The sequence below is a fragment of the Nerophis lumbriciformis genome, linkage group LG06 (assembly GCF_033978685.3).
Source record: "Nerophis lumbriciformis linkage group LG06, RoL_Nlum_v2.1, whole genome shotgun sequence".
NCBI lineage: Eukaryota > Metazoa > Chordata > Actinopteri > Syngnathiformes > Syngnathidae > Nerophis > Nerophis lumbriciformis.
This window is the reverse complement of record NC_084553.2, coordinates 48855267-48872352: the sequence shown is the minus strand read 5'-3', so window position 1 is coordinate 48872352 and position 17086 is coordinate 48855267. Positions and strand designations below refer to the sequence as shown.

Here is a 17086-nt window from a genome sequence, read left to right as displayed (position 1 = left end):
AATCCCTGTGTGAGATAACAACACATAGGTTTTCCTCTTTTTTATGCATTATAATTATACAACTTTTACTAGTAACTATTTCACTAATTAGAGTCATCCATTCCGCTTAAAAAAACCCTCTAAAAATATCCAAAAGCCGGCAACATGTCGTGAAATGCATATTAACCAAGTTTTAGCAACATTGTTATTACAAGAGCTAACGCAGAGGAACTACTTTTAGGGGTGCCTTGATCACAGAGAGGTAACTAGCTTCTGCAGTAATGACATATTGATCCAATAAGGTGCTGCATTGCTTCTGAGTTGGTTAAACGATTTGTGCTAGAATATAAATCCTGTCTCTTACTTGTATACTAGAAGATTATTGCCATAAGCCGGGAAGTTTGTCAACTTTGACAAGGCAAAATTCCAAATAAATTGCATTTTCTCTTTTCACAGTAAATTATCAAGACGATCAATAATAGTTTTGATAAAATACTCCAACCTGAAAAGACGCAATATGTTACTGCATACGTCAGCAGCCAAATTAGGAGTCTTTATAACATATTTTGAAAGGGTTCTATTATTTTTTTACACATCTAATAATATATCGTAATATACATCGTTATCACAAGAGGCTGAAATTTATCCCGCAATATTGTTTTTCGACCATATCGCCCATCCCTAGCACTAATAAGGAGGGAGAGCTTGGAAAGATGATGAATAGTAGATAACACAGTCATTAATTGGTAGGGGACCCCATTGTAGCCTTGTTCACATCCATCAACGCCAGATAACAGAAATGTGTTTCTGCGGTACATCACCAACCATGTTTGCTGTCCAAAATTTGAGTTTTGAAGGCAGTAGTCGTGGTTCAAAATGCTGTTGTTCATTAAAAAAGCTTCATTATGTGGGATAGTGAGACCTCCAAACCTATAGAGCTTGTTGCTGAAATATATCATAAATTGAAAGACTGTTGTCATAGTGACAGATCATTTTTTTAAGTTTTCAGGTTTCCATGCAGATATCCAAACTAGGTCAAAGTGAATATGCAATAGCATCATATATTTCATCCTTTTGTCTTCCCCAGGTGTTCCTAAACTTTCCTCCTATGAAAAAGCAGAAGACAAGCTGTTCATGCTGTCATTGGTCGTCTACTTGTTGATCATTACCCAAAGTATTAGCAATTAATAGGCATGCCACTCCCACTTTAAGCAGATATTGGTCAGTAACAATGTCAATATCAGTCCCATCACCTGTTTTCTGTAGCATACGTTGCTTGACTGGCCCCTCTAATGCTGACAACAATAGCACTTATTTCATATTTCATTCTAAAAATACCATACCATACCAACTTCAATATGTCTACTGGTAAAATTCCCCCTATAATAGACACAGTAGTGATTTAAGCTTGTTTTCTTACGAGTCTCTGCACATATTGGAACACCCACTTTTAGCTCAAAATGTGGGCGGGTCTGCATCAGCTTACTAATGTCACTACAGAAGACTGAAGGCAATTTTATATTGAGTAGTATTTGTAGTATCTTTATCCCAAATTACGATAGTTACATGCAGAATTTAAAGGAATGATCAAATATGTCTGCCAGATGAATTGTTGCAGGTTGTCGCAACACGACTAAAGAAGGGGGCAGCATGTATACATTTCCAAATGATAGGAATATGACGAAAGTACGAACCTCTCAAGTCAAATTGACAAGCGTAAAATAGGATGGACCATGTGAGAGGAGTGTAATTTGCAGCAATTAAATGATTCTGACTTCCAAGAAGAAGGGTTTTGGTCAGAGTTGCGATTCTAAAAATCAGGAACACTCTCAAGGGGCGAAAGACTGAGTCAGATGCTGCAGAAAAACAGAAAAAAGAGCAGACTCAGCACTCAAAAATGAGGAAAAAAAGCTAATCTGCTATTTTTCTATTTTGCGTGTTCTTTTACCAATGTTTTCCTCAAGATGCTAAAAACTGTATCACAATATAAGTGTTTTATAACGGTTGATATCGATATTTATTGATATTATTTATGACCCATTGAAAAAAAGGAAGAGGAGAAAAATATATTAAATGTTGACATTTTTATTGAACATATAATAGTCCCCTCATTATACTTTCCGCTATCAAAGTAGAAAGGCAAGGAAATGTCAACACAACCATGTAAAACATTCAAACAATCAATGTAAACACAATTTTTAAATCTCATTGAACACTTAACAATAACCTCCTCAGGAGGAACTGCACTTTTTTAGGATTTTTGCTTATCATTCAGAATCCTTATGAGACAAGAACACATGTATTTAATTTTTTTTTGCATTCAAATTTGTCATAAATGGCTGGTTGGAGGTGGCTAGCAATGGTGCTAATGGGAATAATCTAGTTTGCCTCTAAATAACTCTAAAAATACATTTAAAAAAACCCCATGATGTGAATATTAACCAAGTATTAGTGTTATTATAAGCATTATTTTTTTTAGCCGTGCCGTGATCACAGAGGGCTAACTTGTGAAGCCACAGTGTTGACATACTGAGCTGCTGCTTATGATCACCTGTTAGATGGTTAACACATATTTTTGGGATATTGATTACATGTCTATCGCTGTATATATTGATAAAGTTTTATCATCCAGCCCTAGTACCAAATACAGTTAGTTATCGACCAGTTACACAAAAACAAAAATATAAATTATGGTAAATGACTGACAGCTTCATCTTCAGGAGCAAAAAATACATGAAGAAAACTTTCGGTTATCTGGACGCTATGGGTCTTGAACATGTCAGGTTTGTTATGGCCCTCAGAGAACCCAGGTTTTAAAATGATATTAAAGTACAACTGATTTCTGGATTTTCAAGTGTTTGTTGACTTTTTAAAAAGGCTGACTACTCACGTTTGACTTTCTTCCGACACAAAGCAGAACATAAACACTTGATTGTGATCCAAAACATGATCAACCCTGTTACGACAACTCCAGCTAGGAACAGATACACGTCCACAGAGTAGTAGGTGTACCAGGGCATCTTGTAAGATTCGGTCCGCAGGTGAGCTGCACCTTTGTGTCTAATAACAAAGTCGATCCAGAAGATGGCCTTGTCGAGCGGTGCGATGGGCTGATCTCTGTGCAGCCTGGAGAGTCTCTGGATGTTCTTCTTGTAGGATGAATTTGTAAGAACTTCCTGCATGGCCTCCACAAAGTTATCTTTGCTTAGTGAGGAAAACTCGAGTATGATGGCCGCTCCTCTTTCTGAGAGACGCACCAAGTTGTCATACTGGTCGAAAAACAAAGGTATTCCCACAACGGGCACTCCGTGATACATAGCTTCCTGAACACCGTTTGTCCCGCCGTGAGCCACAAAGAGTTTCATCTTGGGATGTCCAAGGAGGTCGTTCTGTGGCATCCAGTCCACCAGGAGAGTGTTGTTGCCAAGAGTTAAAGGTTTAGCACCTTTATATCTCCAGATGACCTTCTGAGGCAGCTTGGCAAATGCTGTCGCTATTTCTTCGGCTAAGTCGACAGGAAGTTTGCTCACAAAAGTCCCAAGAGACATGAGGATGACTCCATGATCTCCAGAACTTTGCATGAACTCCTCCAGGTGGTCTGGTAGAGGCTTGGCAGGTTGACACTGGAATCCTCCTATGTAGATGACGTTGGGCATGGTGGGGCGAGGAAACTCAAACACAAAGTCCACTCTCATGAGCCAAAGGTCTGCAGACTGCAGTAAATGGTGCATATCGTTATCCGGCCCCAGATATTTGTCACATATTTTCTGGTAAATGTACTTAATCACTAAGTTATGTTGTGTGTAGCCAATCCAAAACGCAATCAAGTTTTTAAATCTTTGAAAAAAAGTCATCTTGTTGGTGTAGCCCGTTCCCGTAATGGGGATATAAGATAGTGGCGAAGGAGCGATTGCAAAATGACCTTCAGTAGCGATTAGCCAGCGAACGTTGTACACGAGAGGAAGGTTCAAATATTTGGCTACAATTGCACCTCCACCCCCGCAGGGGTCAGTGAGCAGTAAGTCAAATTTGCTGTCTTTCAATCTCCTCATCAGGTCGTCGTCTTTAAGCAATTCGGCCACCACATTGTGAGCGTCGAGGAACATTTCGAACATTCTCACGGTTAGGTTGAGTAAAGTCGTCAGGGGTAAGGACCCCCTCTTAAACTTCATGATCTCAAATATCATGCTGGTGATGAAGTCTTTGTCCAAGGTCTTTTCCACTGGGATGGTGACAGTGTGGTAATAGGAGGCGTTGTTCTTGATGTACCACGTCTTTCTGGGACACACGATGGTCACATTGTGCCCCTGTGAGTGCAGCTCTCGGATGAGGATGTCCATGTTCACCCAGTGGCTGCCCTCGATCGGAATAACCAAAATGTTGCCTCCCTGGCAACCAGCAGGAAAAACGAGGAGGAGCAGCAAGGCGCCGCAGAAACACATCAGTCTCATCTGAAATCACACAATGTAAGACTCAGCAGACGTGCTGCAACATTGGAATGTATTCAATTGCCTGTTCCTTTTCTACAGAACCCAGCAAAGACGCGTTTAGATAATTGATCTTTGAAGCTTGATATCAGAACTGTAACAGGCTGGCATAGTTATAAAAGGGAATGCCAAAAAATCTGTTCTTTCCCAGCATTGCAGAATATATTTACCTACAGTAATGGGAAAATAGACCACCCTATTAATTTATTTGTTCATGTAATCTGAGTAGGAATGTACCGATCAGGGTTTTATGCTGTGGCTTCCATCCATCCATCCATTTCCTACCGCTTGTCCCTCTCAAAGGTTGCGGAGGTGGCTGGAGTCTATCCCAGCTGCATTCGGGCGAAGGCGGTGTACACCCTGGACAAGTCTCCACCTCATCGCAGGGCCAACACAGATAGACATTCACACTCAAAATCACACACTGCGGCCAATTTAGTGTTGCCAATCAGCCTATTCTCAGGTGCATGTCTTTGGAGGTGGGAGCTAGCCGGAGTACCCACGCAAGCATGGGTGAAAACATGCAAACTCCACACAGAAAGACCTCGAGAACCCAGGATCTTCTTATTGTGAGGCACACACACTAACCCCTGTACCACCGTGCTGTGTTGTGGCTTCCAATTACATGAATTAACTGTAACTTTTAAATATATTTATGATAAATGTTGTCAACAGCCACCACAAATATTTTTATACTACTGTACATATAATTTACTAATCATTTAAATTATCGGCCGATAAATGCTTTAAAATGTAATATCGAAAATGATCAGTATCGGTTACAAAAAGTAAAATTAATGACTTTTTAAAACGCCGCTGTACGGAGCGGTACATGGACGTAGGCAGTTGCGTCTCCCAGTCAGCAGCCCCTCCCCTCTCCCCTCTCTAACACACAACACAGGAGTTGCAGCACGACTGCAGCATGAGAGGTTTACTGGCGACGCTTGATGACCTCATCAAACCGCCGCGAGCGGAGCATAACAACAACAAGAGTAATAAATAATAATAATGGATTAGATTTTATATCGCACTTTTCTATTATTAGATACTCAAAGCGCTCACAGAGAAGTGGGAACCCATCATTCATTCACACCTGGTGGTGGTAAGCTACTTTCGTAGCCACAGCTGCCCTGGGGTAGACTGACGGAACCGAGGCTGCCAGTTTGCGCCTACGGCCCCTCCGACCACCACCTATCATTCATTCATCATTCATTCACCAGAGTGAGCAGCACCCGGTGCAAGGGTGAAGTGTCCTGCCCAAGGACACAACGGCAGCGATTTGGATGTCAAGAGGCGAGTGTGTTGTTGCTGGTGCTGTAGCCGTGGCTAACAAGCAAGCTCGCTCTGTGACTGACTAACAACACCATGTCTATGGTTTTGGATTATTTTAAAGTGTCTCTGACGGATAAAAAACTGGCAATTTGCAATGACTGCAAAAAGTTGGTTATGCGAGGAGGAACCAAGATGTCTTCCTTTAATACGAGCAATTTGATCTCCCACCTCTTCAAGAATCATAAGTAGATACACGATGAATACAAGCGGAAGATGGATGAAAAGCATCCATCCATCCATCCATCCATCCATCTTCTTCCGCTTATCCGAGGTCGGGTCGCGGGGGCAGCAGCCTAAGCAGGGAAGCCCAGACTTCCCTCTCTCCAGCCACTTCGTCCAGCTCCTCCCGGGGGATCCCGAGGCGTTCCCAGGCCAGCCGGGAGACATAGTCTTCCCAACGTGTCCTGGGTCTTCCTCGTGGCCTCCTACCGGTCGGACATGCCCTAAACACCTCCTTAGGGAGGCGCTCGGGTGGCATCCTGACCAGATGCCCGAACCACCTCATCTGGCTCCTCTCGATGTGGAGGAGCAGCGGCTTTACTTTGAGCTCCCCCCGGATGACAGAGCTTCTCACCCTATCTCTAAGGGAGAGCCCCGCCACCCGGCGGAGGAAACTCATTTCGGCCGCTTGTACCCGTGATCTTGTCCTTTCGGTCATAACCCAAAGCTCATGACCATAGGTGAGGATGGGAACGTAGATCGACCGGTAAATTGAGAGTTTGCCTTCCGGCTCAGCTCCTTCTTCACCACAACGGATCGATACAGCGTCCGCATTACTGAAGACGCCGCACCGATCCGCCTGTCGATCTCACGATCCACTCTTCCCTCACTCGTGAACGAGACTCCGAGGTACTTGAACTCCTCCACTTGGGGCAAGATCTCCTCCCCAACCCGGAGATGGCACTCCACCCTTTTCCGGGCGAGAACCATGGACTCGGACTTGGAGGTGCTGATTCTCATCCCAGTCGCTTCACACTCAGCTGCGAACCGATCCAGTGAGAGCTGAAGATCCTGGCCAGATGAAGCCATCAGGACCAAATCATCTGCAAAAAGCAGAGACCTAATCCTGCAGCCACCAAACCGGATCCCCTCAACGCCTTGACTGCGCCTAGAAATTCTGTCCATAAAAGTTATGAACAGAATCGGTGACAAAGGGCAGCCTTGGCGGAGTCCAACCCTCACCGGAAACGTGTCCGACTTACTGCCGGCAATGCGAACCAAGCTCTGACACTGATCATACAGGGAGCGGACCGCCACAATCAGACAGTCCGAAACCCCATACTCTCTGAGCACTCCCCACAGGACTTCCCGAGGGACACGGTCGGATGCCTTCTCCAAGTCCACAAAGCACATGTAGACTGGTTGGGCAAACTCCCATGCACCCTCAAGGACCCTGCCGAGAGTATAGAGCTGGTCCACAGTTCCACGACCAGGACGAAAACCACACTGTTCCTCCTGAATCCGAGGTTCGACTATCCGGCGTAGCCTCCTCTCCAGTACACCTGAATAGACCTTACCGGGAAGGCTGAGGAGTGTGATCCCACGATAGTTAGAACACACCCTCCGGTTCCCCTTTTTAAAGAGAGGAACCACCACCCCGGTCTGCCAATCCAGAGGTACTACCCCCGATGTCCATGCGATGCTGCAGAGTCTTGTCAACCAAGACAGCCCTACAGCATCCAGAGCCTTAAGGAACTCCGGGCGGATCTCATCCACCCCCGGGGCCTTGCCACCGAGGAGCTTTTTAACTACCTCAGCAACCTCAGCCCCAGAAATAGGAGAGCCCACCACAGATTCCCCAGGCACTGCTTCCTCATAGGAAGACGTGTTGGTGGGATTGAGGAGGTCTTCGAAGTATTCCCTCCACCGATCCACAACTTCCGCAGTCGAGGTCAGCAGAACACCATCCGCACCATACACGGTGTTGGTAGTGCACTGCTTCCCCTTCCTGAGGCGGCGGATGGTGGTCCAGAATCGCTTCGAAGCCGTCCGGAAGTCGTTTTCCATGGCCTCCACGAACTCCTCCCATGTCCGAGTTTTTGCCTCCGCGACTGCTGAAGCCGCACACCGCTTGGCCTGTCGGTACCTGTCCGCTGCCTCAGGAGTCCCATGAGCCAAAAGAACCCGATAGGACTCCTTCTTCAGCTTGACGGCATCCCTCACCGCCGGTGTCCACCAACGGGTTCTAGGATTACCGCCACGACAGGCACCAACTACCTTGCGGCCACAGCTCCAATCAGCCGCCTCGACAATAGAGGTGCGGAACATGGTCCACTCGGACTCAATGTCCAGCACCTCCCTCGTGACATGTTCAAAGTTCTTCCGGAGGTGGGAATTGAAACTCTCTCTGACAGGAGACTCTGCCAGACGTTCCCAGCAAACCCTCACAATGCGTTTGGGCCTGCCAGGTCTGTCCGGCATCCTCCCCCACCATCGCAGCCAACTCACCACCAGGTGGTGATCGGTAGAAAGCTCCGCCCCTCTCTTCACCCGAGTGTCCAAAACATGAGGCCGCAAATCCGATGACACAACTACAAAGTCGATCATAGAACTGCGGCCTAGGGTGTCCTGGTGCCAAGTGCACATATGGACACCCTTATGCTTGAACATGGTGTTCGTTATGGACAATCCGTGACGGGCACAAAAGTCCAATAACAAAACACCACTTGGGTTCAGATCCGGGCGGCCATTCTTCCCAATCACGCCTCTCCAGGTTTCACTGTCGTTGCCAATATGAGCGTTGAAGTCCCCCAGTAAAACGAGGGAATCACCCGGGGGAGCACTCTCAAGTACTCCCTCGAGTGAATCCAAAAAGGGTGGGTACTCTGAGCTGCCGTTTGGCGCGTAAGCGCAAACAACAGTCAGGACCCGTCCCCCCACCCGAAGGCGGTACTACTTTTTTTTCGGTGTTTGCTTTTCATCCCGCCTTCGGGATGAAAAGCAAACACCGAAAAAAAGTAGTACCACACAGTCTTTCACTAAATGAGAACTATGTTATTGTTTACTTTATTACTCTAGTATACTCTGGACTGAAGCTGTGTGCCTTCATTGTTTTTGTAGCTGTTGTTTTGAGGCATGTTTAAAAAAAATAATGCACTTTGTGAAAGTCAAAGTATAGTATTTCCCATAGTTGTAGTAGGCATCAGGATTATCTCAGGGAGAGCCTGTCCCAAATTCCAAGCTACTGTTTTGAGGCACGTTAAAAAAAAGAATGCACTTTGTGACTTCAATAATAAATATGGCAATGCCATGTTGGCACTTTTTTCCATAACTTGAGTTGATTTATTTTGGAAAACCTTGTTACATTGTTTAATGCATCCAGTGGGGCATCACAACAGCATTAGGCATAATAATGTGTCGATTCCACGACTGTATATATTGGTATCGGTTGATATCGGAATCGGTAATTAAGAGTTGGACAATATCGGAATATCGGCAAAAAAGCCATTATCAGACATCTCTAATTTAAATCCTTTGCTTTTTGCCTTTAAAGTCATCCTGTGTCGAGGTAATTCCCTAAATTTGTAAACATTACCAAAAACAACAACAAAAAAGGATTTTGAGAAAAGAAAAATATCGACCTAATCACTCCAGTATTGATCATATACGGATACTACCCCTGGTATCGACACCACCCATTTATAGTTTGATTCGCCCTCCTTTTACATAACGTACTGACTGTGACAAAGCTGACACAGCAACAGTTATTATACTTTTGTATTATCCTCTTGCTTGACTCTTGTTAATTTCCTGTTAATAGCTGCTTAATCTCTGCTGTAACACGGTTTCATTTACACTTCTTGAAGTTTATTAATCACTTATATCTTGTGTTGTTTCAAACTAATTTAGTGGCTAGCCTAGCAATTAGAATGCAGCTGCTGGCGGTCTCTTGATGTGTAACATGTTTAGTCTCGTTCTCCAGTGATAATGCTACATGATAATGATACTCAAGATCAGAGGTGGGTAGAATAGCCAAAAATTGTACTCACTACTTTAGAGCGGTGTGGTGCCAGGGGGGGCGTGTGTGACCTGGGGGAACATGCTTTTTTTTTGCCGCACCAGAATATGATAAAGCGTATGTTGCACTTGGCTTTACTGTAACCACGGTGGGAGACGAGGAAAGACTGTGTGTTGTTTCTTTTAATGTTAATAGGCTTACAATGTTATGCAGAGGTATAGTTATAACAATTTTATAGACGAGTCAAGTGTTGAATGTCACTGATGACAAACTTCTCGGTTTATGGCGATCATGAGCAGCAGCTGAATATGTCAACACTGCAGCTGCACAAGCTAGTTAGCTCTCTGTGATCACGTCGCGGCTAAAAATATTTTTTTCTGCGTAAGCGCTTATAATAACAATGTTCTTATTTCTTGGTTAATATTCAGATCAGAAGATGTAAATTGGGTGTTGTTGGCCCTTTTTTCCAAGATGGCGCCACTGTAGTGGCTGCTGGTGGCAGGAGCTCTGTGCTCTTGTGTCATCCTTTTGTGTTCCTGATGTTTCCCTCTTGTTTTCATGTGTTTTTTTTGCTTTTTGGTTCGGGACCCTTTGGGACTGTGTGACAAGGGGTGGCACTTTCGTGACTTCTGCTGTGATTTTTTTGTGAACTTCTGGATCTGCCTCCCGGGAGCCTTTTGGCCATGGAGACCATCTGCTGGGTCTCTGCCACACCACAGTCCGTTTGGAGAGACTGGAGGAGATGCGGATGAAGAGACAGGGCTGCGGAGCTCGCGCTAAGCGCCGGGACGGACAAGCTTCACAGTGTCTTGGCTGAATGAGCAGGTATCAGACCCCTCGGTCTCCTTGGACGTATCCATGCAGACTGGACATTGACCGAGAGTTGGTGGGCGGCCGAGGGTGGAGTTGGCTTTCTTGGTTGCTTTGTTGGGTCTGCTCCTGTCTCTGGCCATGCTCCCCCCACCCCAGCAGACGATAGAGTGAAACACTGCAGAGGCCACCACAGTGTATATGTTTTTATTTTTGTTGTTGTTTTACTTTTGTAGCTGTGTGTAGAAGTGGCTGGTTGCATTATCTCTGCTCGTTTAATGTCCTTTGTGTGCTTTGATGATTCCCTATTACACACATGTTTATGTGTGCTATGGCTATTTTTTTTTTTTCCTTGCCCCCCTTCCCCAGTGTTTACCTGTTTCTCACCTTTTTTGTAAAGAGCGCCGGAAGTTGGCAGACCAGTCAGCAATCCTGTTCTGTCTCCCTGTAATGTTTGTCTGCTCTTGAATGGGATTGTGCTGAAAATCTTAATTTCCCCTCGGGGATTATTCAAGTATTTCTGATTCTGATTCTGTTTCTGATTTTTGGATGCATTTTAAGAGTGATTTAAGCGCACAATGGATTACTCCCATAGAACCATGGCTAGCCACCTAGAAGGAGAAATAAATATTTCAAATCATAATGAAAAAACAAACAAACAACAACATATGTGTTATTGTCTCTCATAAGGATTGTGAATGATAGGCAAAATACAAAAAAGTGCAGTTCTCCTTTAAGTTACAGAAATGCAGTTTATTTTCCATAATGGAAGTGATCATTATTAGCTATATTTTCCATAATGGAAGTGATTATTATTAGCTAGGAGCCAGATGAGGTGGTTCGGGCATCTGGTCAGGATGCCAACCGAACGCTTCCCTAGGGAGATGTTTTGGGCAAGGCCGACTGGTAGGCCACGGGGAAGACCCAGGACACGTTGGGTCTCCCGGCTGGCCTGGGAACGCCTGGCGGTCCCCCGGGAGGAGCTGGACGAAGTGGCTGGGGAGAGGGAAGTCTGGGCTTCCCTGCTTAGGCTGCTGCCCCCACAACCCGACCTCAGATAAGCGGAAGAAGACGGGTGGATGGTTGGGAGTGTTTTCACACTGCATGGAGACACTTAATTAGCTGCAGCCAAAAGGGATCAGCGTTTGTGATCAGCATTAAAATGCATTAATCGGCAATGGCGAGCACATACTTTTTCACAAAAATCAGCCGATACTTATCGGTGGCGGATCGATCGGCACATCCCGAAATATAAGTGTTATTCTGTGTGAAAAGGGCTATTAAACACTTTGTCCTGGTTAAAACGTTCAAATATTTAATCTACTGAACTATGATTAGACTTCTTAAATTGGATCATGTTGTTACCATGCTGGCTAGAGCAGTCACTATGAACATTACAACATCATTAGACAAATGGAAAGACAGATCCAAAGTACAGCACAGTCATAAATATCACAATCATAGTATGCAGATATATTCAACGTGCAGCTTTGTCGCACATTTCCACAGGTTGTAGTGTAGTATAATAGTAGTTCTGCAGACTCACAGTAAGATTAGGTGACATTGTTTCATGTTGTAATCCTGTAAGTACACTTTTACAGTAAATCTTTAGTACATGCTTACTTTGGGACAAACTTTGCATCGACCCAAAACCGAACTGATACACAAAGCAATACAACGAACTTATTAGAAAGCGTGCATGTTGCATTTTAGGTGTGTGATGCTTACTTACGGTGCAATTGTGTTGTTTTTTTCTCATGGAAAAACTATCTGGCTTGTTTTGAGTCACTTCCGTTGTGTGGCGTTCATGGGCGGTGCAGCAGCGTGGGAGAGGCCACATTTTCGCCAACCTTTGTACGAGAGTTGACTGAGTACACGCAAGTTAATCATTAAAACCCCTCAAATGAAGTGCTAATATAACTATTGTCCTGTCTTTATCTCTTTACGGCTCTGTTCAAATTGTGTAGGGTTGTTTTACGCTCGGCTCCTCGAAATGCCCGACGGTCTTTAAAGTACACCTACTTAACTGTAAATAAGAGAGTGACAAGCGGTGAAAAATGGATGGATGGAAGAACCTGTTGCCTATTGCTCCAAATTCAAACAAAATATGCCGCTTATGTTAAGTAAGGGGGCTGGCCTGTCCTTGAAATTGTAATTATTTTGACTATTTGACATTCATATTGTAGTTTTACATTAAATTTTCTGGAAAAGAGACACTAGCTAGCTGGCTGTCGTCGAAGGCAAGTGCCCACTTTGCATGTAGATCCTTAAGTGGATACGCCTATCTGCTGGAGTGGTACTGTAAATAACCATCCATCCCATCCATTTTCTACCGCTTATCCCTTTCGGGGTGGCGGGGGTGCTGGAGCCTATCACAGCTACTATAGGGCGGAAGGCAGGATAAACCCTGGACAAGTCGCAAACATTCACATGTTAAAGCGACGCCTGGGCGAGACATTGTTTTTCAGGAAGTAGACACATCCTTTCTATTTTCGGAAGATGCCACCGTTAATAAAATATGACTGGGCAAAAATAACCTTCCAGTTAATTAAGCTCAGTTAATGACTACTATTTACTTACTGTATTGTATTGTAAACAATTAACATGTTTTATTTAACACAAGACTAAAACTTCAGGAGCTAATGTTAGCATATTAGCCTTAGTTAACATCCATCCATTTTTTTTTTACCGCTTGTCCCTTTTAATCGCGGGGGGTGCCATTTATTAATTTAAAAACATGCAATTTTTCTGAACTATATATTATTAAATACGGTTGAATTTAAGACCACTCAAGACTGTTTGGATGATATGTATGTATTTTACTACTACTTTGCAAAAGTCCTGAGCCATTTAATTTGCTGTTTTAGCAATGCTTTAATTGCTAATTATAAGTATTATTACTAATTATAAGTATAGATTCAATTTAGTAAAATATTATTCAATATTATTGTTTAATTTGTCCTAATATGCCTGCAACCCTGCGATGAGGTGGCGACTTGTCCAGGGTGTACCCCGCCTACCGGCCGAAAGCAGTTGAGATAGGCTCCAGCACCCCCCGCGACCCCGAAAGGGACAAGCGGTAGAAAATGGATGGATGGATGGATGCCTGCAACCTCTATGCTGTTGAAATAGTGAGGAGGAGGAGGAGGAGACTGTTATTGGTAAGATTGCCATTTGTCTTGTTGAGATGCTGCAGGGAGGATACTGATTGAGCACAAGGAGGAGAGCATCCTCTTTTGCGATGCTTGACCTCAAGAACTGCATGGAGCTACAATGGGGGACTTTCGCGGGGGTGGAGAAAACGGGGCAGTGCTTTCCAGAGGCGAGGAGGAGGAGGAGGCTATTTGTCAAAGGCAGGAGGAGAGAGCGACGCCAGTATCTGCGAGCATCACTTCTCTGCATGGACGACACTCAGAGCAGGTATGTGCACACACAGGTTTTGTGGTGGATTAAAACAGAGTTTATTATTATGGTCATGTTTCCAGTGAGTCAACATGGTGATTTAGCTCAGTATACAGGAAGCCTAAAGCAGTACGATAAAATGTCTTCCAGCTTTGTGATGCCCGAGGGACCCTTTGCTGCGTGGTGATGCGATGCCGAGAGCTGGGGGGGCAGCCGCTTCTCTCGCACTGCTGCTGCTGTTGCCGCTGCTGCGTTGTTGCCACCTGTGCCACTCACTGCGTAAGTTGCCCCACCTCAGTAGCCTCAGGCATGACATGAGCCTATAGCAGCTAGGGGTACAAAAAGCAGCCACGTCGTAAAGACATTGCCGATAACAACCTTGGTTTGATTCAACCAACATGGTCTTAGAGAATCTAGCACATGGGTGGGTACCCTTTGCTGAATATGGAGATATATATACCGTATTTTCCGCACTATAAGGCGCACCTAAAAACCACAAATTTTCTCAAAAGCTAACAGTGCGCCTTATAACCCGGTGCGCTTTATTACGATTAATTTTCATAAAGTTTCGATCTCGCAACTTCGGTAAACAGCCGCCATCTTTTTTCCCGGTAGAACAGGAAGCGCTTCTTCTTCTACGCAAGCAACCGCCAAGGAAAGCACCCGCCCCCATAAAACAGGAAGCGCTTCACCCGCCCCCATAGAACAGGAAGCGCTTCACCCGCCCCCGGAAGAAGAAGAAAAAACGCGCGGATATCACCGTACGTTTCATTTCCTGTTTACATCTGTAAAGACCACAAAATGGCTCCTACTAAGCGATCCGGTTCATAAAAAGACGCAATCTCTCCATCCGCACACGGATTACTACCGTATTTCACAGCAACTGAACCGCACTGTGGAACGGGAGCACGTACGGTGAATATTCGCACCACGGAATGAGAAGTCATCCTTCACTGTGGTTCTAGCTTGCCATGCTAACTTCCACTCATGGTGATATTCAAAAGGAAGACCTTGCCAAAAGAGACCTTTCCAGCCGGCGTCATCATAAAAGCTAACTCGAAGGGATGGATGGATGAAGAAAAGATGAGCGAGTGGTTAAGGGAAGTTTACGCGAAGAGGCCGGGTGGCTTTTTTCACACAGCTCCGAAGGCGAACACACCTTCACTAAGACGGGCAGACAGCCTCGGACGACATACGCCAACATTTGCCAGTGGATCGTAAATGCTTGGGCAGATATTTCGGTCACAACTGTGGTCCGAGCTTTCCGGAAGGCAGGATTCACAGAACTGCTGCACAACAACAGCGACACTGACTCCCGATGACTTCTACGAGACGGAACCGGCCATTTTGGATACCACGCTTGCGCAACTTTTCAATTCGGACACCGAAGACGAAGAATTCGAAGGATTTACGAATGAAGAATAACTTCAGAAGGTGAGCGCTATGTTTATTTTGTGTGTTGTGACATTAACGTTCGAGCAACATTATGTTACTATTGCTCTACACCATTTTGAATTTTACTATGTTTGTGATTGCACATTTGCGTACATTTTGGGACAGAGTTGTTAGAACGCTGGTTTTCAATATATTATTAAAGTTTGACTGAACTATCTGACTGTATTTTTGACATTCACTTTAGCGCAGCGTTTTTTTGACATTCACTTTAGCGCAGCGTAGGCGCGGCTTATAGTCCGGGGCGGCTTATTGGTGGACAAAATTATGAAATATGTAATTCATAGAAGGTGCGGCTAATAATCCGGTGCGCCTTATAGTGCGGAAAATACGGTATATATATATGGAGAATTAGTTTTGGACCACCATGCAATTCTGATGATAAAACATCAGCAGAACTGATCTAAAAAGATCAAAACATTTAACACCATAAAGGGGAACAGGCATGTCAAAACAAAATAAAGGTATTATACGGTATTTCATCATATAGTAACGACAACACCTCTTTTTTAAGAACCATCCATCCACCCATTTTCTACCACTTGTCCCTCTTGAGGTCCCTGGGGTGGCTGGAGCCTATCCTAGCTGCATTTGGGCGGAAGGTGACGTACACCCTGGACAAGTCGCCACCACATCACAGGGCCAATACAGACAGACAAACAACATTCACACTCACATTCACACACTTGGGCCAATTTAGTGTTGCCAATTCTATTTTTGAAAAAGATTTCGAAACATAACATAAATCATGTTCTCTATATTGAATTATTTTATGAGCTTCTGGTTCATTGATCATTGATTACCATTACTGTATCTTAAAATTTGCATCAAAACTCCTCCTCTGTCATTTGCTAACTTACTCGATATTTAAGCACATTTTTTTAAGTGGGTCTTTATGTTGCTGCATCTTTCCAAGTCACTGGTGTGTGTGTGTGTACTGTGTACGTGTGAATGACAGGAAAAAAAGCTCTGACTCGCTTCTGGAGACGTCGTTTGGCGCCACCTGTTGGTGTGCATGTGCTATTCGCAAGACTACAATTACAGCGTAAGACGATGTCAAGTCTTTTTTAAACTTGTTCCAAGGAAAATGGGTACATTGCAGTATTCGCGATTCAAACTCCCGAATGCTTTTGAAATTCTACTGTAAAGGTCAGCTTTGCGAATGCAGTGTTTACTTGTGTTAAATAGCTACACATTTTGCTATCAGTAATATCAAAGGCAAAACTTCACATATTAAAGCCCCTGATATTTTGTAAGGCCTGATCATGTTTCAAAGCTAGAGTTTCCCTTGACCGGCTAAGGTTGGTTGCTTTATGGACCTCATAAATTGGATCAATGTTATGTACATTTGGCTGCTACTAGCAATATGTCACCATTAAGCTGGACTGCAGTGAGATCACCCTCTGGCTGCCTCTGGCCAACATCGATTTCTCTGCAGCGCCGCAAGGCAGACTGGCACTAATAAGGAGGGGGAGCTTGGAAAGATGATGAATAGGTGGATAACACAGTCATTAATTGGTAAGGGGCCCTGTTGCAGCCTTGTTCACATCCATTGACGCCAGACAACAGAAATGTGTTTCTGCGGTACATCACCAAACCGCGTTTGCTGTCCATAATTTGAGTTTTGAAAACATTAGCAGGAGTTCAAAATGCAGTTTATCTGCTT

General features: G+C 44.3%; 3 protein-coding genes across 10 annotated transcripts in view; 2 read left to right on the top strand and 1 right to left on the bottom strand.

Moving 5' to 3' along the window:
• LOC133608890 (UDP-glucuronosyltransferase 2B37-like) overlaps positions 1–17086 on the top strand; it is a 696509-nt gene that overhangs the window by 668022 nt on the left and 11401 nt on the right. The gene's annotated exons all lie outside the window — the stretch shown is intronic.
• chrna5 (cholinergic receptor, nicotinic, alpha 5) overlaps positions 1–17086 on the top strand; it is a 30616-nt gene that overhangs the window by 4986 nt on the left and 8544 nt on the right. For 2 of the 6 annotated variants that reach the window (XM_061964526.2, XM_061964528.2), the window contains exon 1: positions 16281–16465. In XM_061964526.2, the coding sequence (XP_061820510.2) occupies positions 16372–16465 (94 nt within the window). In that variant the 5' untranslated portion in view covers positions 16281–16371. Of the gene's footprint in view, positions 1–12599; positions 12718–13753; positions 13987–14118; positions 14248–16280; positions 16466–17086 lie in introns of those variants that run through there. The other 4 variants (XM_072913388.1, XM_072913389.1, XM_072913390.1 and 1 more) reach the window with 4 other exon arrangements.
• LOC133608889 (UDP-glucuronosyltransferase 2C1-like) lies at positions 2091–12351 on the bottom strand. Of its 2 annotated transcripts, XM_061964518.2 has the most exons (3): positions 12190–12286; positions 10954–11177; positions 2091–4430 (listed from the first exon to the last, which is right to left on the bottom strand). In XM_061964518.2, the coding sequence occupies exon 3, from the start codon at positions 4428–4430 to the stop codon at positions 2862–2864; it is 1569 nt and encodes a 522-aa protein (XP_061820502.2). In that variant the 5' UTR covers positions 10954–11177; positions 12190–12286; the 3' UTR covers positions 2091–2861. The 2 variants fall into 2 exon arrangements, with proteins under 2 accessions (XP_061820502.2, XP_061820501.2); XM_061964517.2 differs by lacking the exons at positions 10954–11177; positions 12190–12286 and adding an exon at positions 12299–12351.

Bases quoted from the DNA above. Each gene is read 5' to 3' on its own strand.
- LOC133608889 (XM_061964517.2), bottom strand. From the start codon at position 12,325: ATGAGAAAAAAACAACACAATTGCACC. The intron at 4,431-12,298 runs GTAAGTAAGCAT...GTGTGATTTCAG, and splicing joins AAAAACAACACAATTGCACC to ATGAGACTGATGTGTTTCTG.